Genomic DNA, 26,317 nt, shown 5'->3' with positions numbered 1-26,317 from the left:
TGCCTCTCATGGACCAGGCTTAAAAGACGGACACCCAGCGTTAGACAGTCATTATCTTCATCCTGAATAAGAAGCAAAAAAAAAAAAAAAAAAGGAAAACAGAGAAACAACCCCAAATTAAGCTGCAAACACAAATCTTAACAGAGGAACACCCAGCAGTAGACAGGCATATTGTTCTCTTTTGAGAGCAGGCATATCGGGTCAGTGGAAAAAAGACAACCCAAGAGAGAGGAGTGTCACTGCAGTGCGCACCTGATATTAATTGTGATTACACTACACAAGTCTGGAAAGAGCGTTTGTATTCAGTGACATATTAGGGGTGTGCATTCTTCCCTTGTGCCAGTTAACACCACAAACAGAATGTGAAATACTTAAAAAGCTCAGTCCCAAACCCAAAGCATCATGTTACAAGAAGACCAAATTATCGGGCGTCTGGGTAGCGTAGTGGTCTATTCCATTGTGTACCAACACGGGGATCACCGGTTCAAATCCCCGTATTGCCTCCGACTTGGTCGTGTTGATATGTTGGGCCTTCTCTGAAGTCGTAGAAGTCCCTAAGGGTTCCAAAAGTATTCCCACTTAGGGTGTCCGGGTAGCGTAGTGGTCTATTCCGTTGTCTACCAACACAGGGATCACCGGTTCAGATCCTTGTGTTAGCCCCAGCTTGGTTGGGAGTCCCTACAGACACAATTGACGGTGTCTGCGGGTGGGAAGCCGGAAGCAGGAAGTGGGTATGTGTCCTAGTCGCTGCACTAGCATCTCCTTTGGTCGGTCGGGGCACCTGTTCGATGAAGTTTAGTTTAGTTAGAGAAAGAAGTTAAAGACGAAGCATGGCTACAGGAGGAGACGAGAGCGACGTTGTAGCTAGCTTGTTAGCATTACCCTTATCAAGACGTGCTTTCGGGGAGAAGCAATATGTGATTGGAAATGGAAGGCCAACCTCCGCTCTTGTCTCACCTATGCTTCATCACCTCACCTGTCCGGTGTTGACCATCCCCGTATCCACCTCTTCAGTTGAACGGTCTTTCTCGGCCCTGAAGCGGATCAACACGCGCACCAGAAACACAACGGGACAGGATCAACAGGGAGCTCTGGCACCGATGTCCATAGAAAAAGGCCTTCTGATGGAGCTTAAATCCAAGGACAAACTGCACGATGCTGCCATTGCCCACTTCACCAAGAAGGACCGGCTGATGGCCTTTATATTCAAGTAGTCTAATAAGGTCAGCTGCCTAATTTTATTTTACTCCAGATCAAAGCTGGCGTATTCATTTTACATATTGTGATGGCACTTCATAGCTGGTTAATGCCACACTTTGCTCATGTGACGTTAGGCCTACCATACTCAATATCATGGTGCAAGGTTTGGCATATTTTGCATATGATTGTGTTGTGACTTTGCTCATGGCATATTCTGCATGTGAAGGTTGATTTTATCGTCATTTATATTCTTTGCTCATGGACTGCTTTGACTTGGTCTGGTCAGTTTGTAAAGAAGAGGTTTTGTGATGCTGCATGCTAGCACTGTCCATGGTGGTGTTGTAGGCCAGAAGCGGAGGCCATGGCATGAGACTTTTCATTGTTTCCCAAGTATGGAGAGAGACAAAGGCTGTTTGACATCCAGTGGATTTGATTTTGGTGGATCTTGAGACACTGAGGTACTGGCGGTGTGTGTGTGTGTGTGTGTGTGTGCGTGCGTGTGTGTGTGTGTGTGTGTGTGTGTGTGTGTGTGTTAGAGCTGTGTCGGAGCTGTTCACATATTAAAAAATACTCCCAAAATTTGGCTGATTACAACATCATTGCGCCATTGAAGACCCACTGCCAGACACCCCCAGGTCACTACTGAACAAGAAAACAGAAATAATTAAAACAGAAATAAATAGAAACAAAAGATAAAAATAAGAAATAGAAGTAACAATAAAAGATATAAACATATGTGCACCCCATGCTCCAGCATATAACACCCTATCTAAACTGTATTACTGCAGCATGAAACAAACAGCACAGACAAACACCAGACAGGGTGAAACAAGAGGAAGGGTCAGTCTGATGACTATTGACTCAGAGTGTCTGACACTCTGAGGGAGGAGTTGTAAAGTTTGATGGCCTCAGACAGGAATGACCTCCTGTGGCGCTCTGTCGTGCATTTTGGCAGAATGAGTCTATTACTAAAAGTACTCCTGTGACCAACCAGCATATCATAGAGTGGGTTGGAGACATTGTCCATGATGGCACATAACTTAAACAGCATCCTCCTCTCAGAAACCGCCCTCAGAGAGTCCCGCTCCACCCCCACAACTTCACCGTCTTTGCGGATCAGTTTAGTGAGCCTGTTTGCATCTGCTACCCTCAACCTGCTGCCCCAACACACAACAGCAAGCAGGAGAGCACTGGCTACCACAGACTCATACCACATCCTACGCATTGTCTGGCAGATTTTGAAGGACCTCAGCCTCCCTTCTTGTAGCGGGCATCAGTGTTCTTAGCCCAGTCCAGTTTATTGTCTATATACATATAACCCCAGGTACTTGCAGTATTCCACAGTGTCCATACTGACCCCCTGGATGGAGACAGGGGTCACTGGTGTCATGTCCCTCCTCAGATCAACAACCAGCTCCTTTATCGTAGTCATGTTGAGCTGCAGATGGTTCCACTCACACCATGTGACAAAGTTTCCCACCGCAGCCCTGTACTATATTAGAGTCATCAGAGAACTTCTGAAGATGGCAGGACTCTGTGTGGTAGTTGAAGTCCGTGGTGCAGAGGGTGAAAAGGAAGGGAGACAGGACCATCTCCTGTGGAGCCCCGGTGTTACTGACCACTCTGTCTGATACACAGTGTTGCAAGGGCACATACTGTGGTCTACCAGTAAGGTAGTCAACAATCCAGAACACAAGGGAGGCATCTACCTGCATTGCTGTCAGCTTCTCACCCAGTAGAGCCGACCGGATGGTGTTGAAGGCACTAGAAAAGTCAAAGAACATAACCTTCACAGTGCTCACTGGCTTATCCAGCATGGTTAAGCAGGTAAATGATGGCATCCTCAACTCCCAGTCAGGGCTGGTAGGCGAACGGGAGGGGGGCTAAGTGTGGCTTGACCATAGGGTAAAGCTGCTCAGGGTAAGTCTTTCCAGGGTCTTCATAATGTGTGAGGTCAATGCTAATACAATAATACAGGTTTGCTGTAAATAGCAAAAGTGCGACACCTGATGTCACATAACAGAGAACATCCAACTCGTGGTCACCAAATACTGGAGAAGGAAAAGTGTCGCTATCTGGTGTATTTCCTCCAAAGGGCTGTCTGAACATAAGCCCGTGCCAAGGCTTTGTTAATGAAATGTGAAAATTAAAACTTTGTCATAGGACTAAATAAAATATATCGTTTGAAAGGTCTTACTTGACCTGGAGCGCAACGTTATGTCAGTCTGAAGATTGTAAATGGCTCCTGCTTTGAAATACTGACCTCTGAACCTTGAACTCAGTGCATGTGGGAAGGCTTGTCATTCAACAACAGAAAGGACCAAAGACATGGGACCAACTGTTATAGAGTACTCCTGACTTGGGTATAGTCACAAAGTGGGGGCGCTGTCAAATATGGTCAAAATTGATTTTCACACATTTGACAATTAGATATCTAAAATCTGATCATACAATGTGTTTCCCATCCCCTTAAACCTCTAGGTGTACTCTCTATTCAGTATTTACAACTTTCAATTCTAGGAAATACACTAATATTTTTAAAAACTACAATTCCTTTGAGCTGTGCCATCCAGCTTAATACAAATGAGCGCCTTAGTTGTAATTTTTCTGGTTGACAAAAACAGCATAAAAAGGGCCATGAAATTACAGAATATATCAAATGTAGCAATTATTGTAGAAACGCATTTTGGGGTCGTGTACAATGTCGGAAAAGTTGCATTCCACCAATTTTCTGGAGAGACCTGAAATAATCTTCATAATAACTAACAAACTAAAGATCATATACATTCACTGAACAAAGATTATGAAAATAAAAGCCACATTCAAGTCATATAAAATCCACCAGTCATAGCGCCTACATTCAAAGTTCCAATGCTCACCTCCACAGGCCTACCCTTCCTCCCCTCCTGCTTCCTCTGGACATGCCTTTCCCCTCTCCTCCTTCGCCCAACAGAAGCATAGTTTCAACCGGCACCCTGATGGCCAAGAGTGCCGGTGGTGGTCGTTGGTAATCCGGGCCTGAACTGATCCAACATGGAAATCTGATTCATGATCCGCATATTTGATTTGGTAAAGGTTTTACTCCTGATGCTCTTCCTGATGCGAGCCTCCCCATTTATCCGGGCTTAGACCAGCACTAAGATTACACTGGCTTGTGCATCCTCAGTGGCTGGCTTGGCACCCGTGCTGCCAGTAACTTACTATAAAATATACAAGGAGATCATTTACAGAGTACCTCAGTTTCAGGGTCATGAAACTGCTTCATAGTATTTTTGGTGATTATGTGCAGACTGAATACAGATGACCAACAATTTCACCCATCCAAGTGATAACATGAAAGGCTTTTATTGTTCTCAAATCCGATCCTGTCTAAGAGTTCTCCATTTTATCTTTGCTGAAGTGTTTTATGGAGGAGTGGGTTAAAGTTTAATGGCTTTTGTGATAGTTACACATTGAGAGCAACAGAAGTCTTATTGCCGATCTGCTGCAGATCGTGACTATAAGATCGTGACAGACAGAGCCAGCCAGCAGTCCACTGCAGAGACCCCAACACAAGCAAAGGTATGCGTTTTCTTCTTTTAAATCTCAAAAACTGTTGTTGTTTTGCTATAATATAAGAGGATAAGGAGTGATTGAGTCTGACTGACTTGGCAGTGTGCAATAATAGCACATGCTGTTGCAAAAAAAAAATCCATTAAGTATATGGTTACGCATAGACAGAATGCTGTTCTTTTGATAAGGCGGTCTCTTTGAAAGCTTGAAATAATTGAGTGTTTGTGTGTGAATGTGTGTGTTTGGTTGTACTGGTTATCATGGACTGGCAAACTGCTATTTTGTTTGATTCATTTTGTTGGCAACTGACAGCACATGCTTCGAAGAGTGATGTACTGCATCACTGTGATTTTATCTTTATCAAACAAGGGGGAAAAAAACAACAATGGACCAAAGAGCACTCACACTTGAAAAAATTTATCCCAATCTCTGAATGCAAACTTGAGTTTACTCTCTGAATGTCATATCATATCCCAACCACAGAGCATTACGTGCACTTGGGAATGTGTGGAAGGATTTGAAGAGTTGTCAGAAAAAGTACCCAAAAAATAAAAATGTTGATGTTCACAAATGTACAAATACATGTGAATAATTGGTTGACTTTTATATAAATGCACCTACATTTGTTTGGTTTTTACATTTTTTTTTATTTTGTGAAGCTTTCAGTACATTTACAGCTGTTGAGTATCTCAGTTCCCATGGAATTGAACTTGTGGATAGAGATTCTTCCGCTTCTGAATTTTGTCGCTCATCCGGTGCAACTCGTGATCTGTAATCTTGCAAGCCAGTGTGAACTTTGCGATCTCCACCACGTTGACTCTCAGTTTGGTTCTAGCCTCACACTTTTAAATTCAAACCAGGAGGACCATTAAAATGTGAATAGCCCAACCATATCTTTCGAGTCATGAGAGACCATGGTTTTCAGTCGTTTCAAAAAAGTCAACATGCTGTTGGGCCCAGTATAAAGCTTTGAGGCATGGCCAAGTGATTATTTCATTAAACAGCAGAGACACACTGACGCACACTTGCATGTGACTTTGTTTTCAAATAAAACTAATCTGTCATTCACCACTACTTCCATCATTGTTGACAATGCTACAGAGTCCAGTCTTATTTACATAGCACCGTTGTATGGTCTCCAGAGCTGTGCTTGGATGGTCCACCTTCTAGTTGGGCCTGTTCTTTTGCAACCATTTGTAATGAGAGGGGGGCCAAAACCATTTTCTAGAGGTCAATATTATAGAGGTCAATATTATCAAAATGATCACTCTGAGTTCAACTCAATCCAAGGGGCAGCCTTTTAAGCCTTCAAGGCTTTTTTTCTCCCTTTTAAATGAGAAGCACACAGTCGACTAACGGGTCCGACCCGTTAGTCAAGGACCAACGTGTCGACTTATCCATGCACGTTACAATATTGTATATACCAAGAGATACTATATACAAAGAAAGTCAAACTCTATGTTTTTTTTGCATTTTATTTTTTTGCTATTATCATCCTATAGTATTACATTCAATTAATACTAAACTGTTGTTGCCTACTGATTCATCTTTACTGTGGTTGGAGTTTAGGGCTTATTACAGTACTTACCTGAGGGTTTTGTAAGTATTTTGAGGTTGTGTACTTACCTTGGAGTAGGGGCGTCTCAACTGTCCTGTTGGCTTTGGGGAGGGAGGGTTATGCTGAGTTGGACAGCATACACTCTACACGTCAGGGGCCGCCGTGTCAGATACCTTAGCGTGAAGCCCACCCCACGATATCTTATGGGGTGTAACGCACTAACCACTCTGTTCAGCAGGATAGGCGTCCACATACTTACCCACGTAGCTACTGAGACTAACTGCATTGGGAATGGGGACCCAGATCCCTTCGTTAACCTAATCTTTCAAGGTAAATAAGTACTATTACTACCCCTACAAGGCGTGGCTTATTATGCCCGCTACACACGTGCTCCCCGGGTCTGCGTGGGTTTCCTCCGGGTGCTCCGGTTTCCTCCCACAGTCCAAAGACACGCAGGTCAGGTGAGTCGGCCATACTGAATTGTCCCCAGGTGTGGATGTGCAATTGAGGTTGCACATTCATGGACACATGTCCACCGCGACCTGTCCAGGGTGTTTCCCCGCCTTCCACCCAATGACTGCTGGGATAGACTCCCAACATCCCGTGACCCTGATGAGGATAAGTAGCTTGGATAATGGATGTATGGATGGATTCTGGAAGATCAAGGCTATAGCTAAAGCTGCAGGACTGCTGGGATACGGGACTTCCTGTTCTCAACTTCAGACGGCTGGGACGGTTGTTCTAGAGATTAAATCAGATTTTGCTTCTTTTCAAAACATAGTTTAAATAAACATAACATGAACAAGGAGCTGTGTGATTGAACAATGAGCTTGTCATTTTTGAAAAGGGGATCCGTAAGGGGTTTTGAAGGCTCAATGTAAAGGCCAGAATGAGAGTTTTTCAACTCTGAAGCAGTCAGTGAAGGTTTTCCTCTGTGAGCTAAACGATGCGGGGTGGTCCAGTGAGGTCTGTGTTAGGAAGGAAACGAACCTATACTTGAGCAGCAGAAGTGTACTTAATTGCACTTGTTACTGTGATTGGTTCTGCCTCCCTTTGACCATTCACTTAATGTAATTACAAAATTTCACATAAATTAATTCATATAAATGAATTCCCAATCTGACTTACTTTAAGCTAAGTCGTGCAACAGCACCAGTTAGTGTTTGATGAGGGTTTTTGGATGCCGTCTGAAATTCTTGTGCCATTTAGTTACACAGTTGTGGAAGTTGAGCTGTTAGAGGGGCTGTAAACCTTTACTATGTTAACTGAGCTGAACACAGGCCGGTACGGCGTGATGCCGCCAGGTTCAGTTTAGTGTCAGGCCATTTCTTAACTCATTATGAATTATGTATGAGAAAGGATAGATATATATTTCCTTCACAATGTGATACTTTCCTTTTTTCTCTGTTACATAATGGCGTGTGTGTGTGTGTGTGTGTGTGTGTGTGTGTGTGTGTGTGTGTGTGTGTGTGTGTTTGTGTGTGTGTGTGCGGCTGACACATGTCACGCACCCAAGGTTATTTTCTTTAGCTTATGTATTGTGTGAGTCAGCGAGGAGGACACATGGGGAGAGCAGGAAGTGGGTGAATGATCTGTGTGGCGCTGGAAAACTGCAGCTACCACTAAAAAAAAATAAACCTTGGTTTGTTTCTATATAATTGGCAACCAGGAACATCGACTTGTCATTTCATTTCATGTACGCAAGTGCATGACATGAAACGAAATATCGTTTCCCCCCAGCCCACAGTAGTACAACAAAAAGACAAAACCACATATCCAAACTACACAACACTACAAAAACACATATATCCTCCATCCATCCAGCCATTAACCGAACAGCTTATCCTGCTCTCAGGCTCGTGGGGATGCTGGAGCCTATCCCAGCAGTCATTGGGCGGCAGGTGGGGAGACGCCCTGGACAGGCCGCCAGTCAATCACACACACACATACATACATACACACACACACACACGCACACACACACCTAGGGACAATTCAGTATGGCCGAGTCACCTGACCTCCATGTCTTTGGACTGTGGGAGGAAACCGGAGCCCCCGGAGGAAACCCACGCACACACGGAGAGAACATGCAAACTCCACACAGAGGATGACCCGGCACGACCCCCAAGGTTGGACTACCCCGGGGCTCGAACCCAGGACCTTACTGCTGTGAGGCGACAGCACTAACTACTGTGCCAACATCCATATATCCACATATCCAACATATCACAAAAATGGAAGAAAAAAAAATCACTGTCCAATACAGCAAACACCAGCCAGGATGACTGTCGGACCTGCCGGTCTGCATGGGCTAGCAGTTAGCTTAGCCTGCCCTGCTTCCGTGTCCTGTCAGACCACCCTCGGTGCTTCGGGCACAGCTCTGGATCAGGGCCGTGATCCTTGGGTCCACCCCCACCCCCACCCGAACAGGCGCCAGACCGAGGAGGCGCTAGTGCAGCGACCAGTGCACATGCCTACATCCGGCGTCCCACCCGCAGACACGGCCAATTGTGTCTGTAGGGACGCCAGACCAAGCCGGAGATAACACGGGGAATCGAACTGCCGATTCCCGTGTTTTTGGGCAACGGAAGAGACCGCCATGCCACCTGGATGCTGAGCATTGGAGTTTTTGGCATGATATACCATTAGCAAGCGATCACATTTTTTGGGGGGGGGGGTCAGATTATTTTTTATCCACGCAGGATAGCTGTTCACCTTCGCCAGCCTTATTGTTTCCTTGGTTGGATGTAAAAGACTCTTTAGGGCGATCTGAAATGGACTCAATAAAAATATTTTGTATGTATTGTCATTCACAAGGTCTATTGGTTTAGTTTTAGGAGCACGAGTAAGGGGGTTTAAGGGTATATTTCATTCGTGATGAGTAATTTCAGTCTTTAATACACAGTGCGGAGTGCATCTTTACGTTTACCTGTTGTGCGTGTCATTCATTTCATGATTGTTGATCTTGGTGACCCCCGTCAAGTGAGTATGATTTCTGATCCTGGTACACGGCCTCTACTCTTACATCTGGGCTTGAGGCCAGTGAGCAGCACCATGACGATAGAGGACAGGCGCTTACCCACTTTTTAAAGCCCCTCTCCTCCCAAAGTTGACAGTTCTTCTACAATGGTGAGGAAAAGTAAGGGCCATTACTGACGATGATATATATATATATATACACTACCGTTCAAAAGTTTGGGATCACCCAAACAATTTTGTGTTTTCCATGAAAAGTCACACTTATTCACCACCATATGTTGTGAAATGAATAGAAAATAGAGTCAAGACATTGACAAGGTTAGAAATAATGATTTGTATTTGAAATAAGATTTTTTTTACATCAAACTTTGCTTTCGTCAAAGAATCCTCCATTTGCAGCAATTACAGCATTGCAGACCTTTGGCATTCTAGCTGTTAATTTGTTGAGGTAATCTGGAGAAATTGCACCCCACGCTTCCAGAAGCAGCTCCCACAAGTTGGATTGGTTGGATGGGCACTTCTTTGAGCAGATTGAGTTTCTGGAGCATCACATTTGTGGGGTCAATTAAACGCTCAAAATGGCCAGAAAAAGAGAACTTTCATCTGAAACTCGACAGTCTATTCTTGTTCTTAGAAATGAAGGCTATTCCATGCGAGAAATTGCTAAGAAATTGAAGATTTCCTACACCGGTGTGTACTACTCCCTTCAGAGGACAGCACAAACAGGCTCTAACCAGAGTAGAAAAAGAAGTGGGAGGCCGCGTTGCACAACTGAGCAAGAAGATAAGTACATTAGAGTCTCTAGTTTGAGAAACAGACGCCTCACAGGTCCCCAACTGGCATCTTCATTAAATAGTACCTGTTAGAGCCTGTTTGTGCTGTCCTCTGAAGGGAGTAGTACACACCGGTGTAGGAAATCTTCAATTTCTTAGCAATTTCTCGCATGGAATAGCCTTCATTTCTAAGAACAAGAATAGACTGTCGAGTTTCAGATGAAAGTTCTCTTTTTCTGGCCATTTTGAGCGTTTAATTGACCCCACAAATGTGATGCTCCAGAAACTCAATCTGCTCAAAGAAGTGCCCATCCAACCAATCCAACTTGTGGGAGCTGCTTCTGGAAGCGTGGGGTGCAATTTCTCCAGATTACCTCAACAAATTAACAGCTAGAATGCCAAAGGTCTGCAATGCTGTAATTGCTGCAAATGGAGGATTCTTTGACGAAAGCAAAGTTTGATGTAAAAAAAATCTTATTTCAAATACAAATCATTATTTCTAACCTTGTCAATGTCTTGACTCTATTTTCTATTCATTTCACAACATATGGTGGTGAATAAGTGTGACTTTTCATGGAAAACACGAAATTGTTTGGGTGATCCCAAACTTTTGAACGGTAGTGTATATATAGGTTTATTTTTTGCAGAGTGAGTGAGAGCCTCTGAGTGGGCAGGCTGTAGCACCTCATGAATAATAAAGATTTGATGAAACATTAAGTGGCAAGAAGCACATTTCCCCCCTTATGGATACAGGTCTCCCCCCCCCCCAAATTAGAAGACACGAAACCCTACCTATTCTACTGAACCAACATATATTGCTGTAACAAAATCTAGAAATTATGATTTTGTTTTTTGGACTTTTAATTATTTCTTTGGTACTTGTATAGTGAATAATGTAGCCCAGGTAGCTGAACCAGTGAACCAACATTTCAAACAGATAGAAGCAATTCATAATGAAGACTGTGCTGTATTGTTTAATTCATGTCACTGCAGATGCGCTCTAAATATTCAGTCAAGCCACTTGGATTGTTGTTCCACTGTTACGAACTCTCACCATCATATTCTCCAGTTCGTGTGTCATGATTTCATTCCTAAAGGAATACCCAGATTCAGAAAGTGACACTTTTAAAACGTAGCACCAAATGCCATCAGAATGATATAAGGAACCTTGTGCTTTCATTTGACACAACAGTAGCAGCGGCTATGAAGCAGTGCCACCATCTGATAAGACATGATAAAAACGTGCATCCTCACAGAGGTACTTGCGGAGAATTATACTCATTCACAATGTTCAAAAACAAACTTAGGGTGGACCAGATTATCCAACATTTCCTCCATTTGTTCGCATACAGTTTAGCTTATGAAGCTGTCTTTTTTTTCTCTCAACTGAGAAAAGTTTAAAGTATTTTTTTATTCTTTTCTTTCTTCCCCATCGTTGGGCTTGGGCGTACCATTTCTATTTCCAATTGATGTTCCAGTATGTGTCTTTTGTTTTCAGGGCACATGTATCACAGAAAGTGTGACAAACACTCCACATCATTATGGAGTTTCCTATGGTATAGTGTAACTGCACCAACCAAAATACAGGAAACAGCTTTACAATATGTTAACAAATATATAGACTCTGCACAAAAAGTAAGGACATTTGTGTTTGGTAGGTTATTTCTTTGTTGTAACAATGCTTCTTGGCAATACATCTTATATCAGGCAGCTGATTGTCAGCCCCTGGGGTACCAGAAGCTCAAAACAAGAGTCAATAGCAACAGCAAAATAAGCTGTTTGGCATTGGCAGAGAAGATTTGGCAAATTTTTCATGGGCGCAACGCACATACTCAGCTCTGCTGCTCATCCCACAAATGCATGTTCCTTACACATGTGGCACCATTTAAAAGGGGAATAAACAGGCTTTCCAACGGTATAAGATTTATTGCCGAGAAGCATTGTTACAACAAAGAAATAATCAACTAAACACAAATGTCCTTACTTTTTGTGCTAAGTATATATATATATATATATATATATATATATATATATATATATATATATATATACACACATACACATACACACACACACACACACACACACACATATATATATATATATACACTACCGTTCAAAAGTTTGGGATCACCCAAACAATTTCGTGTTTTCCATGAAAAGTCACACTTATTCACCACCATATGTTGTGAAATGAATAGAAAATAGAGTCAAGACATTGACAAGGTTAGAAATAATGATTTGTACTTGAAATAAGATTTTTTTTACATCAAACTTTGCTTTCGTCAAAGAATCCTCCATTTGCAGCAATTACAGCATTGCAGACCTTTGGCATTCTAGCTGTTAATTTGTTGAGGTAATCTGGAGAAATTGCACCCCGCGCTTCCAGAAGCAGCTCCCACAAGTTGGATTGGTTGGATGGGCACTTCTTTGAGCAGATTGAGTTTCTGGAGCATCACATTTGTGGGGTCAATTAAACGCTCAAAATGGCCAGAAAAAGAGAACTTTCATCTGAAACTCGACAGTCTATTCTTGTTCTTAGAAATGAAGGCTATTCCATGCGAGAAATTGCTAAGAAATTGAAGATTTCCTACACCGGTGTGTACTACTCCCTTCAGAGGACAGCACAAACAGGCTCTAACAGGTACTATTTAATGAAGATGCCAGTTGGGGACCTGTGAGGCGTCTGTTTCTCAAACTAGAGACTCTAATGTACTTATCTTCTTGCTCAGTTGTGCAACGCGGCCTCCCACTTCTTTTTCTACTCTGGTTAGAGCCTGTTTGTGCTGTCCTCTGAAGGGAGTAGTACACACCGGTGTAGGAAATCTTCAATTTCTTAGCAATTTCTCGCATGGAATAGCCTTCATTTCTAAGAACAAGAATAGACTGTCGAGTTTCAGATGAAAGTTCTCTTTTTCTGGCCATTTTGAGCGTTTAATTGACCCCACAAATGTGATGCTCCAGAAACTCAATCTGCTCAAAGAAGTGCCCATCCAACCAATCCAACTTGTGGGAGCTGCTTCTGGAAGCGTGGGGTGCAATTTCTCCAGATTACCTCAACAAATTAACAGCTAGAATGCCAAAGGTCTGCAATGCTGTAATTGCTGCAAATGGAGGATTCTTTGACGAAAGCAAAGTTTGATGTAAAAAAAATCTTATTTCAAATACAAATCATTATTTCTAACCTTGTCAATGTCTTGACTCTATTTTCTATTCATTTCACAACATATGGTGGTGAATAAGTGTGACTTTTCATGGAAAACACAAAATTGTTTGGGTGATCCCAAACTTTTGAACGGTAGTGTATATATATATATATATATTTCACATCTCACTTTTGGATTAATGGATAGCAGAATCTCTCTTTTTTTTAAATGCCTAATTTTGTGTAAACATTGCATTGCTCAGATTTTAAAATACCTTTGATACATTTCTGGTGTGGGAAGATGGCGGCGTGAATTCACGTTCGCAGCAGCTCACCCAGTACCGTCCATGCAGTGTCTTTGTCCATGTAAGCGTCTAAGTTTTGTCTTCGTTGGATGGCTGGGATAGCTGGCGCTGGATTGGCTGGGAGAGCTTGGTCTGCTGCGTCCTGTGGGCCCAGGAACTGCGGCTCTGGGGTAACACCAAGGGGTAACACCAAGGACGGTCTGACAGGTCTGGGGTGGGGCAGGTTAAGCTAACTACTAGCCCATGCAGTCCGGCACTTCCAATAGCACCGAGGGCGGTCTGGCAGCGGCCTCGCCTAGCGTTGACTGTCTTTTTAGTGTCGTCGTGTGTTGAGGATGTCTGGCTGGGAGAGCTGGCGTTTGATCAGCTGAGGGAGGCTGGTCTGCTGCGTCCGGTGGGCCCAGGGACCACGGCCCTGCCCGGAGCTTCACCCGAAGAGGAAACACAGGGTGGTCTAAAAGGACGCGAGGCGAGGCAGGCTAAGCTAACTGCTAGCCCATGCAGACTTGCTGTTCCAACATTCATCCTGGCTGGTGTTCGTTCTCCTGAACAGTGATTTTGTTCTTTAGTTTGGGTATATGTGTTAGTTTGGATATATGTGTTAGTTTGGATATATGTGTTAGTTTGGATATGTGTTAGTTTGGGTCTGTGTTAGTTTGGGTATATGTGTTAGTTTGGGTATATGTGTTAGTTTGGACATGTGTTAGTTTGGGTATATGTGTTAGTTTGGGTATATGTGTTAGTTTTGATATATATTGTTGTAGTTCTTGTAGCTTTTCGTGTGTTTTTGTCTTTGTGTTGCACTGCTGTGAGCTGGGGAAATGTTTCATTTCGTGTGCACAAGTGCATGAAATGAAACGATATTTAAAGTGTTCCTGATTCCTGATTTAACCAAGTCCAAATCATGTTTACGTCATTACATATACATGGCTATCTTCCTCTGTTAAGAATCGTGTGTGTTCCTTTGCTAGCGACATGGTCCATAAAACTGTGGTTGTGGCTCTGGCGGTGCTGTTAGTGGCAGCAGTCGGGACTTTTGTGGGTGTCTTCTTTGGTGTGGGGAGCAGGAAGCCTCCAACTGAACACTCATACTGGAGGGCAGCTGTGGCAGCAGATGCTGGACCGTGTTCAGAAATTGGCAGGTTGGACCTTGCACACACACACACACACACACACACACACACACACACACACACACACACACACACACACACACACACACACACACACACACACACGCGAAATCTAAGCAGCATTCCCAACAGAATCCGTCAGCCCACACACAGACGCGCTCATGAATGCAAGTGCGCGTGCACACACCTGACGCGCACATCAGTTTCAGTAGCCCAGTAGCGATTGCATTCTCAGTGAAGTCTGAAGACTCGCAATGCCATTACTATGCTTTTAATCTAATGTCCTTAATGACTGTCTGCACAGGGGTTTTAAGATATTTGGGTCTGGAAAAAAATGATTCAGCGAATCCCCTCCCTGTTTGAACCCCTCCCCCCCCCCGGCCTGTGTATTATGTGCTGTTCAAACAACAGAGACACGCTGAAGAGGGGAGGCTCGGCAGTGGACGCTTGTATAGCTGCCTTGTTGTGCGTCGGATTAATGAACGCTCACAGTATGGGCATCGGAGGAGGGCTGTTCATCACCGTCTATGACGCCCAAACTGGTACAGCCTGCATCCTACCACACGCCTCTCCCTTACCTGCCCTACTATTCCACACGTGCATACAAAAACACACGATGATGTTAATTAGTGTGGTAAAATTGCACACATAAATTAATGTCTGAACACCAGTACACATTACACCTCCAGCATGTTTGCATTTCGTGAAACCCCGATGTCACATCACAGGAAAGGTAGAGACCATTGACGCAAGGGAGACGGCTCCACGTAACGCTACGCAAACCATGTTTGGCAGCAGCGCGGAGGCCTCCCAGAAAGGTAATAATTAACCATTTATGTCAGTCTCGGAAATTATTTATGGGAAGTTGCAAGTTTGATTTACTATGCAACGTGCTGGCGTTGCGTAAGAGCAGGAGAAGCACTGCGTGGCGTATCCTGAGGAGACCCGACTCCCCCCCCCCCCAGCTCAGATCATTAAGACTGAAAAACATGCCAAATGAAAAGAAAAAGAATAATGTGCCGTCTTTTTAACGTATGAGGTAATAGCGCCTTCTCTCCCTGCTTTCCCGGGGGTTTCAGGGGGGTTATCCATCGCTGTGCCGGGGGAAATTCGAGGATATGAAATGGCGCACAGACGTCATGGCAAGCTGCCATGGAAAGAGCTGTTCCAGCCAAGCATCGAGCTGGCACGAAACGGATTTCCACTGGGCAGGGCGCTGGCCACTGCTGTATCCAAGCACAAGGAGACCATCATCAATGACACAGCATTCTGGTTCGTAACACCAACAATGACCAGGAGGCACCAGCTGACTTTCTGGTGTTACATCTTGAGCAAAGGTCCGACACCTCCGGCTTGGTCGGGCGCCATTGCAGACACAATTGGCCGTGTCTGCGGGTGGGAAACCGGATGTGGGTATGTTCCGGGTCGCTGCACTAGCGCCTCCTCTGGTCGGTCGGTCGGGGCGCCTGTTCAAGGGGGAGGAGGAACTGGGGGGGGAGGGGTAGCGTGATCCTCCCACTTGCTACGTCCCCCTGGTGAAACTCCTCACTGTCAGGTGAAAAGAAGCGGCTGGCGACTCCACATGTATCAGAGGAGGCCTGTGGTAGTCTGCAGCCCTCCCCGGCCCGGCAGAGGGGGAGGAGCAGCGACCGGGACGGCTCGGAAGAGTGGGGTAATTGGCCAGATACAACTGGGGAGAATAAATAAATAAACAACTAGATAAATAATTCTGATTAGAAATAAATAAATAAATAAATAAATAAACCAGGTTCGAAATAAATAAATAAATAAATAAATAAATAAATAATTCTGATTTAAAATAAATAAAAAATCCCGATTCTAGATAAATAAATAAATAAATAAATAAATAAATAAATACATAATTCTGGTTTGAAATAAATACATAAATAAATAATTAATTAATAAATAATTCTGATTTGAGTGTCTGATTATTTGAAGATCATCTGAAATGCCATACACTGATATCTGACATGTCCTCTGTTGTACTCCCAGTGAGGTGTTCTGTGGGCCAAACGGTGACGTGTTAAAAGAAAACGACACCGTCATTTTCACAAAGCTTGCAGAAACCTATAGAAAAATAGCCGAGGAAGGTCCAGATGTATTCTACCATGGACCATTAGCTAATGACCTGGTGACTGATATCCAAGCTTCAGGTAGTCTTCCACGTGAACTAACTTTTGTTTTTTATCCTAGAAAATGTCCTGTAGTTTAGTCTATGCATTATTATTATTATTATTGTTATTATTATTATTCCTGTCATTTTCATGGTTATTGTTGCTTAAACTAATACGCACTAAAACAAAATGTGCATCCTTCTTAAATCTAAATTTTGACATCAATGGTTAGTCTAACTTTGCATGAAACTATTGCCCCAATCTTTACTTAGGTGGTATCATCACAATGGAAGATCTCTGGAATTACAAGCCTGTCTTGGATGAAAACCCCATTCAGGTGAACGTGGGGGGCTACACGATGGCGGTTCCCAACGCCCCTGCCAGCGGCCCGGTGCTTTCCCTGGTATTAAACATTTTAAATGGTAAGTCTTGATGCCCTGTTTAAAACACACTTGAGGGCAGAGTATAAGCAATTGTCTAACACAATTTCACACCACCAGTCATTTTCATAGTGGGGATATAGAGGCGGTTGTTGACTGAAGTACTTATTGGAAGAAAAAAAAAGTTGTCCAGGTTATTACCCTCGAAAGCACCAGTGAGCCAAGATATTAGTATAGTTTAGAATTGCCATATGTCAGTAATTTATAATATGACTACCTTACATTTCTGTGTAAACTAGATCTGGTAGTAATATGAAGATGCTCACGTGACCATTACATATATATACTCATCCTAGCTACAGCAGCTAACCCCCCCCTCTTTCTCCCTAATTATTCCCGGCCAATTACCCCACTCTTCCGAGCCGTCCCGGTTGCTGCTCCACCCCCCCCTGCTGATCCGGGGAGGGCTGCAGACTACCACGTGCCTCCTCCGATACATGTGGAGTCGCTAGCCGCTTCGTTTCACCTGACAGTAAGAGTGAGGAGGTTCGCCAGGGGACGTAGCACGTGGGAGGATCGTGCTATTTCCCCCAGTCCCCCCCGCCCCCGAACAGGCGCCCCGAACGACCAGAGGAGGCGCTAGTGCAGCGACCAAGACACATACCCACATCCGGCTTGGTAGGCAACAGAATAGACCGGCCACGCCACCCGGACGCCCAGTTTACCACATATGGATTAGAATTTATTCTACTAAACACGTACAGCTGAAAAAATCTTGGAAGCCAAAAACGTTATCCAGACATTTATTTCTGGGGTCTTCGGTAGATTTTCAGTGAAACGACAGTGTCTGCATCTGGGGGACTAGATGAAAAACTTTATTCGAAAGTAATTAACCGCTCCGAACTTTCCTTTCTTCTTGCTGGCCAGCCACTCACTGTGCCGCCCCCCCCCCCTCCCAAAAAAAAAATCACACACAAAAACTAATCTGACAAATTTACCCCGAAAAGGAAACCTCTAATTGGACGCGGTTGAACAGTAAAACACTCACACACACTTCCTAGAGTTTCACCCGGCTGATTTCCCATGACTTCTGCCTCTCCCGATAGCTGAAACTCATCAAACCAAGGCCTCCCACTCCCCGTAGCCTCTCCCTCCTGTCCCTCTGTGGCTGTCAGCGAAAGCAGCTCTAATATCCATATTGCATTGAGAAAAGCTTTCAGACTAGATAAAAATACAGGGATGGCCACAGCCAAGTCCATTTCACCTGTATCCGGCCAATTACCCCACTCTTCCGAGGCGTCCCGGTCTCTGCTCCACCCCCCTCTGCCAATCAGGGGAGGGCTGCAGACTACCACGTGCCTCCTCCGATACATTTGGAGTCACCAGCCGCTTCGTTTCACCTGACAGTAACAGTGAGGAGTTTCGCCGGGGGTCGTAGCACGTGGGAGGATCCCGCTATTCCCCCCAGTTCCCCCTCCCCCCCCGAACAGCCCCCCCTCAACCGACCAGAGGAAGCGCTAGTGCAGCGACCAGGACACATACCCACATCCGGCTTCCCACCCGCAGACACGGCCAATTGTAGGGACGCCCGACCAAGCCAGATGTAACACGAGGCTTCGACCCGGCGATCCCCGTGTTGGTAGGCAACAGAACAGACCGCCACGGCACTACCCAGACGCCCCCATCTGTCTCCTCTTTGACTGAGGCAAAAGTGTATTGACTTGGAATACAGGGGGAGGAGTAAGATAAGGTAGAAATGTAGTTACTGATGATGACTATGTTTTCTACAGGGTACAACTTCACCTCAGAGAGTGTGTCAAGTCCTGACAAAAGAAGTCTGACCTACCATCGAATTGTAGAGGCCTTTCGTTTTGCTTATGCGAAGAGGACCCTACTAGGAGATCCAAAGTTCCTCAACATCACACATGTATGCTCAGATGATTGCTTAAGTTGCAGTAAAATCATCATAATAGAACTGCAAATCAATCAATCAATCAATCAATCAATCCCTCTATAACTCTAGGGGGAGTAAAATGCTCTGACACTGAATTGTTCTCATCTACCACTCTCCTCTCAAAGCTCATCCATAACATGACCTCGGTTTTCTTTGCGAGTGACCTCCGTGAAAAGATTACAGACAACACCACACATCCCATGGACTACTACGGACCAGAATTCTACATGCCCGAGAACCACGGGACCTCGCATATCTCAGTAGTAGCCGAGGACGGCAGCGCCGTGGCGGCCACCAGCACGATCAACCAATAGTAGGACTCTAGCGTTAACCACTCGTTAGACTGGCATAACTAGATCACAATACCTCCCATCCACTGACGATACCCGCCTTTTCAGCTTCGGATCCAAAATCATGTCCAGGTCGACAGGAATTGTCCTCAACAACGAGATGGACGACTTCAGCTCCCCCAACATTACCAATGGCTTTGGAGTGCCTCCTTCACCGAGCAACTTCATCAGACCAGGTCGGAAATCTGCACCTTTAACGAATAAAAACGACAAAAAGAAGTACGCATGTAATCGTGACTTTTGCATGAGGCTATTTAATAAAAATGAGCAGCAGAGGCTGCACGTGTTCCTTTACATCATGGTGAATCTCAGTCACACACATGAACACTCACACATGTACTCACATGCAGACAGGCATTGTTCTTTTTGATATCCTCCCCCTTTTCCCCCCAATCGTACCCGGCTAATTACCCCACTTTTCCGAGCCTCCCCGGTCGCTGCTCCACCCCCTCTGCTGATCCGGGGAGGGCTGCAGACTACCACATGCCTCCTCCGATACATGTGGAGTCGCCAGCCACTTCTTTTCACCTGACAGTGAGGAGTTTCACCAGGGGGACGTAGCGCGAGGGAGGATCACGCTATTCACCCTAGTTCCCCCTCCCCCCAGAACAGGCACCCCGACCGACCAGAGGAGTCGCCAGTGCAGCGACTAGGACACACACCCACATCCGGCTTCCCACCCGCAGGCACGGCAAATTGTGTCTGTAGGGACGCCCGACCAAGCCGGAGGTAACACGGGGATTCGAACCGGTGATCCCCGTGTCGGCAGGTAACGGGATAGACCGCTATACCACCCGGACGCCCTCTGACATCCAGTATTTCTTATGTAACGAGATCTTAACAGATCCATGGTCCCAACAGTGTCTGGCTATAGACAGGTCTCTTGTGAAGCCTGCAGAGTGATGAAACTGGAGTCCTGGGCTGGTTATAGGTTGGCTCTCTGATGACCAGAGCTCATAGAGGGCAGCTCAAACACGGTTTTTTTGTTTTTTGATTTTTGTTACTAGTGATTTTGGAGTAGGTGTTTTAGGCGTAAAGCCATGTCCATTCCTCCCACTGGTTTAAAGTTTTTTTCAAGTTAAACCATTTCAACTCCGATTTATTTTGCAGTCCTTCTTTTTATCCTCTACGTTTAGACAGAGACTATTTAGTTGTTATGTGGCGTTTGGCATTATTATAATTCATTGCATGGAATTATATGACGTCACGAACATTCAGCAATGAGACTAATTCTATTATACTAGTTAGTCTATTGCCAAATTAAAACTTGCACTCAATTACACAACCACCAGAGTCAGCTTTAACTGGCAATATAGAAAGTGTTATTAACATTTTATGACATTAAGGTAACAAGTAACAATACGAGAATTTCAAATCAGCTCATACAGATGCCAACGTGTTTTATCTAAAAAGATAAATAAATAAATGAATAACATAGAAAATGCCTATTGTGCTGCTGTGTGGTATGTGTAGGATCATTGTGGGTGTATATATGTTAACTGCCAAATTAGATAATTCATGTTAAGTCAACTTCTTTCTAAGTTTGAGCACATACACAACTGTTTATGGTTATGATTATTGAGTATTAGATACAACAGCAAGAGAAAGTATCGAAACAAAAATTGTGTTTGCATGTAAATCTTTAGTATTGCTAACTTTAAGTGGTGTTTAATTCGCCTTTCCACCGACAGGGAAGAGGCCCATGTCCTCCATGTGCCCAGCCATCATCTTCGACAGGAGCAACAGAGTTAAGATGGTGGTGGGCGGTTCGGGGGGAACAAAAATTACCACCTCTGTTGCTCAGGTGAGTCATCTGATACTTCAATGAATAGTTAAAAGTCTTCCACAAGTCTTCCCGATGGGGTGGCGGTCTACCCCCCCCCCGTTACCTCCGGCTTCGTCGGGCGTCCCTACAGACACAATTGGCTGTTTCTGTGGGTAGGAAGCAGGATGCGGGTATGTGTCCTGGTCGCTGCACTAGCGCCTCCTCTGATTGGTCGGGTCGCCTGTTCCAAGGGGGGGGGGGGCCGGGGGGAATAGCACGATCCTCCGACGCGCTACGTCCCCCTGGTGAAACTCCTCACTGTCAGGTGAAAAGAAGCGGCTGGCGACTCCACATGTGTCGGAGGAGGCATGTGGTAGTCTGCAGCCCTCCCCGGATCGGCAGAGGGGGTGGAGCAGCGACCGGGACTACACATTCTCACCCCCAACTCGTCACATACGGACGCTTGTTGAGGACGACCTCTTCGTCACTGTTCAATGCTCTAGGTACCCCTTTAACGTCAGCTTTCAACTTTTTTTGTTCTTTTTTACAGTACAGAGTCTAAATCTATCTTTTATCTGTGTGACATCATCCACATGATCTCACAGAAATACGTGAGATGACCACGACCTCTCAACACTCGCTGCCTGTGGCGGAGCCAGAGCGGGGGCATGGGGGCGGTCGCCCCAGGGCCCACAAGGTCGGGGGGGGGGCCCGTTTGGAGCTCTGTTGACGAGTTTACGAGCGTCCGTGAACGCACCGGGTCTCGGGACTCCGACGCATTCAGTGACACCCTCATAAAGTCGGCTAATGATAAAAAATACAGTGCAGTACGGGGCCCCTATACATAGATATTAACTGCCCCTATAACGGCTATAGCCTTTTTTACGACTATTCATGAATGCGTCGGAGCTGTGATCCAGCTGTGATTGGTTGTGACGTAGAACAAGCTTCTGAACAGGTTTGTCTGACAAAAGTGGCTTTTCTATTCTTTCTTAGACATGTAGGCTGCTTGGCTCAATAAGTGACCATTTGTGTTGTTTGCTGGATAGGATGAGATGTCCGCCAGTTTACAGTTTTTGAATGTTAAAATGACTATCACAAGGGCTCATCGAGAAGCTCCGCCCCCTTCGTGCTGAGACCCACGCTCCGCCCCCGCTCGCTGCATATGTGGTTGTGGCACGTAACGTGTTGTGTTAAAAATACGTGCTGGCACCAGGGACCATTTTTTTGTTCTCTAAAAACACTGATTTGTGTGTGATATAACTCATTTAGATGTAATGAGGTTAGGGTTAGGGTTAGGTTAGGGTTGTTTTTGTGTGCCTATGAGTGACCTCAGTCCCTCCACGCGGAAAGGTGTCGTTAAAGGGGTACCTCGAGCGTTGAACGGTGACGAAGAGGTCGACCTCAACAAGCGTCCATATGTGACGAGTTGGGGGGTGAGAATGGGCTCACCAGGGCGGCTCGGAAGAGTGGGGTAATTGGCTGGACAATTGGGGGGGGGCAGTGTTCTACAAAATATCGTTCCCCAACAACACCCTTATCACATCCCCCTCTTTACTGCGTACATGTTTGTTCATCAAACACTGTATGCGGTAATGTGCTTCAAGGGCTAGAAGAAGAAAGTCGTCATCAATATGAAGTGATCATACTCTAGACATATTTCATAGGAGGAGTTAGAACAGTTTATCCCTCCCAGCTAGCCGCGGGCAATGCTCAGATGTCTTGAGGGATGTATTGGTATCTGACGTCCATACTTACCAGATGACGCAGGCGGAGGCCGCAGCGAACGTTATATGAGCGCACACATTTCCTGTATTTCAGCTGAGAACGTCAACAGCAATTGGAAAATCTAATAGATATTTTATTCAATGCATGCAAAGCCCTTTATGTACTGCAGTTAACTAAATATATAGCTTACTTACCATCCCCTATATATGTTCCCTGTGTACCTCCATACAGAACCATTTACCATTTACCCCCCCCCCCCACACACACACACACAACATTGAGCTGGATACAAGTAAAGATAACCAATCAACTGGGAAATGTTGAATCTTCTATGATATCTGTAGTGCTATTGGGAGAACTGTAGGATAGACCAAATGATAGATTAGTTTTTTTGATGGTTGACGTCATTAAAGGTCGAGACTAATGAAATACCTTTTTTCCGTTGTCGATACTATGTGATGGCTATTTGGGGTAAGAATTATGCAGTGGGGTCATGGATAGATTAATAATGCCTATCTTTAATTCTTGCCTTGATAGCAAAATGGCTCCAAAATTCCCTATCAAAAATACGGGTGACCAGGCAGCATAGCGGTCTATTCCGCTATCTGGGTTCGAATCCCCGTGCTGCCTCCGCCTTGGTCGGGCGTCCCTACAGATACAACTGGACGTGTCTGCGGGTGGGAAACCGGATGTGGGTATGTGTCCTAGTCGCTGCAATAGCGCCTCCTCTGGTCAGTCGGGGCGCCCGTTCAGTGGGGAGCGAGAACTGGGGGGAATAGCGTGATCCTCCCACGTGCTGCGTCCTCCTGGTGAAACTCGTCACTGTCAGGTGAAAAGAAGCGGCTGGCGACTCCGCATGTATCGGAGGAGGCATGTGGTAGTTTGCAGCCTTCCCCGGATCAGCAGAGGGGGGTGGAGCAGTGACTGGGGGGGGGGGCTCGGAAGAGCGGACACAATTGGGGAGAAAAAAGAGGGGAAAAAATTGCCCCATTGGGATCTGTTAAAGGGCAGCAAGAATGATCAGCAAAGGGGCAAATCTGGACTATTCTAACTGATGCCCAAAAGTGTTTTAATGAGGTTTAACTTGAAAATAGTGAACTTATCCTTTAAATTAAAGTATTGCATGTCATACCCCTAAAACACCTGTTATAACAGTAAGATGTCATGAGCTGCACCATGATGAGGTATAATCTGTTCATCTTTGGCTGAATGGTTTGCTTCTTCTGCAGGTGATTCTGAACGCCTTGTTTTTTAACTATGATCTGGAGGAAGCCGTGTCCCAACCAAGACTCCACAACCAGCTGAGTCCAAACACTACATTTGCAGAGCCTGACTTTGACAAAGTGAGTGTCACAGAGAACAGTACCACTGTGTAGAAACTACGGCAGAATGCTGACCAACAACAGGGTTACTGTCCCTCAGTCAAAGGATGTGGGATCAAACCTGTGACGGCAAAAATATGTTTGGCTTAAGTGTACTTGACCAATATAACAAATCCCTAATTATGAATCCCTAACTTTTCCATAAGTCAGTCTGTATTGTGTCCTCCCTGCTGAGAAATGCCCCCCCCCCCTGAGAACAGTGTACTAATACATAACCTGTCATCTTCTTGAAAAAGACAAAAACCTTGACAGTACTCCTGCCTGGCCTGGTGACAGTGGTCGCTTGGCTCTGGTCCTGGGCTGTTCCGGTGGCATCTCGACACAGCTTGGCATCCTCCTCATCATATTCTTCACATTTCTTATAATCCTGTTATCCTCCTTCAATGTTTAAGCATCCCCAAGATGGGAAGCGTTGTTCTTGCATCTGCATCTATTGCCCTTCTTTACTCGAACATATAGAAGCTTAGCCATGTCACGTGACATGCCACTTCAGTACGCTTTAACAGCAAGTCTTACTGGTACCACTACAGAAGATCGCGGATGAACGTTTAATATCCAGGATCTGCATCCGGGTGGTATAGCGGTCTATCCCGTTACCTACCAACACGGGGATCACCGGTTCGAATCCCCGTGTTACATCCGACTTGGACCGGCGCCCCGTCATACACAATTGGCCGTGTCTGCGGGTGAGAAGCCGGATGTGGGTATGTGTCCTGGTCGCTGCACTAGCGCCTCCTCTGGTCGGTCGGGGCGCCTGAGAACTGGGGGGAATAGCGTGATCCGCCCACGCGCTATGTCCCCCTGGCAAAACTCTTTACTGTCAGGTGAAAAGAAGCGGCTGGCGACTCCACATGTATCGGAGGAGGCATGTGGTAGTCTGCAGCCCTCCCCGGATCGGCAGAGGGGGGTGGAGCAGCGACCGGGACGACTCGGAATTGTGGGGTCCAACTGGCCGGGTACAACTGGGGGGAAAAGGGGGGCGGGGGATATATATATATATATATATATATATATATATATATATATATATATATATATATATATATATATATATATATATATAACCAGGATCTGATATTCATGGTATAGTTACTCCAGGCTGTCATGCACCCTTAACACTGTCAGTGTGTGCAGATGATCTGGTAATTGTGGTGAACAGCCAGCAGGCTACTGACATGTTGGTGAGGGATGTTGTCCAGTTTGGCTTAATATCTTCAGCCAATGATCTCAGCGTTCAACACCTCGGGTTTTTATGGCAGACTCATCCCGAAATTTACAAATCTGAATTCTAAAGAGTTTCTGTACGCTGTATGATAAACCCCGTTTCGTTTATTTATTGTTTAGCCATGTGCATTCCGATATGTGTCTTTGCTTACAGACGGTGCTGAAAGGCCTGGAGGAGAGGAACCACGAAGTAGAACTGCTGAAGTCAACAGGGGCCGTGGTCCAGGCGATAGTCTGTGATGGTGACCGAGTCCACGCTCAGTCAGACCCAAGGAAGTGGGGTTATGCTGCAGGGTATTCGGGCTCTCCACGTGCACCTCATTAAGCCAGGACCTGCTATAGGGTCCTGCTATAGGATCCTGCTAGAGGATCCTGCTCGAGGATCCTGCCATAGGATCCTCGACAGCACTGACACCAGTGGAGAAGGTATTTGAGTTATGTTGAGTAGGATTCTCAGGTCTACACTGAGAACAGGGCATTGCTAATTATGTTCCTTATAACCAAATATATCTTTGCGAATTTCAAGTGCTGAGTTTTAATTCTCCATATACTTGAATTACTATGTTTTTGTGTGTTGTCATAATTTCGTGTAAATACTAAACAGGTAAAATAAACAGGACTAGGAAACAATTTTACCATCTTTGAGGATTTTGTTTAGCGAGAGACATATGTATATGATTATTTATTTTTCTTGAGAGCACCATTACAAATTGGCATGCTTGTCAACATTCTGTTGTCTTGACTTTGTCTCCTA

At 45.1% G+C, this 26,317-nt stretch overlaps 1 protein-coding gene across 1 annotated transcript; it reads left to right on the top strand.

Annotated features, from left to right (window-relative positions):
- Nucleotides 1-4,731: 4,731 nt before the first annotated feature.
- Nucleotides 4,732-25,888, top strand: ggt1b (gamma-glutamyltransferase 1b). Its single transcript, XM_056290442.1, has 13 exons — nucleotides 4,732-4,761; nucleotides 14,484-14,654; nucleotides 15,057-15,187; nucleotides 15,374-15,463; nucleotides 15,725-15,917; nucleotides 16,659-16,819; nucleotides 17,053-17,202; nucleotides 18,951-19,087; nucleotides 19,240-19,427; nucleotides 19,513-19,640; nucleotides 21,156-21,268; nucleotides 24,187-24,300; nucleotides 25,718-25,888. Exons 2-13 carry the CDS (start codon nucleotides 14,488-14,490, stop codon nucleotides 25,886-25,888), a joined length of 1,743 nt encoding a protein of 580 aa, XP_056146417.1. The 5' UTR covers nucleotides 4,732-4,761; nucleotides 14,484-14,487.
- Nucleotides 25,889-26,317: the final 429 nt, after the last annotated feature.

This window comes from Lampris incognitus, chromosome 12, assembly GCF_029633865.1.
Source record: "Lampris incognitus isolate fLamInc1 chromosome 12, fLamInc1.hap2, whole genome shotgun sequence".
In the NCBI taxonomy this organism is placed as follows: Eukaryota; Metazoa; Chordata; class Actinopteri; order Lampriformes; family Lampridae; genus Lampris; species Lampris incognitus.
Note: the sequence above shows the minus strand (reverse complement) of the source record. Positions and strands in the feature narration are given on the sequence as shown.

What these genes read in the sequence shown, in the direction of transcription:
- ggt1b (XM_056290442.1), top strand. Translation starts at nt 14,488, where the DNA reads ATGGTCCATAAAACTGTGGTTGTGGCTCTGGCGGTGCTGTTAGTGGCA. An exon ending in CCGTGTTCAGAAATTGGCAG is followed by an intron (nt 14,655 to 15,056) that starts GTTGGACCTTGC and finishes TTCAAACAACAG; the next exon opens with AGACACGCTGAAGAGGGGAG. An exon ending in AGTTCCTCAACATCACACAT is followed by an intron (nt 19,088 to 19,239) that starts GTATGCTCAGAT and finishes CTCCTCTCAAAG; the next exon opens with CTCATCCATAACATGACCTC.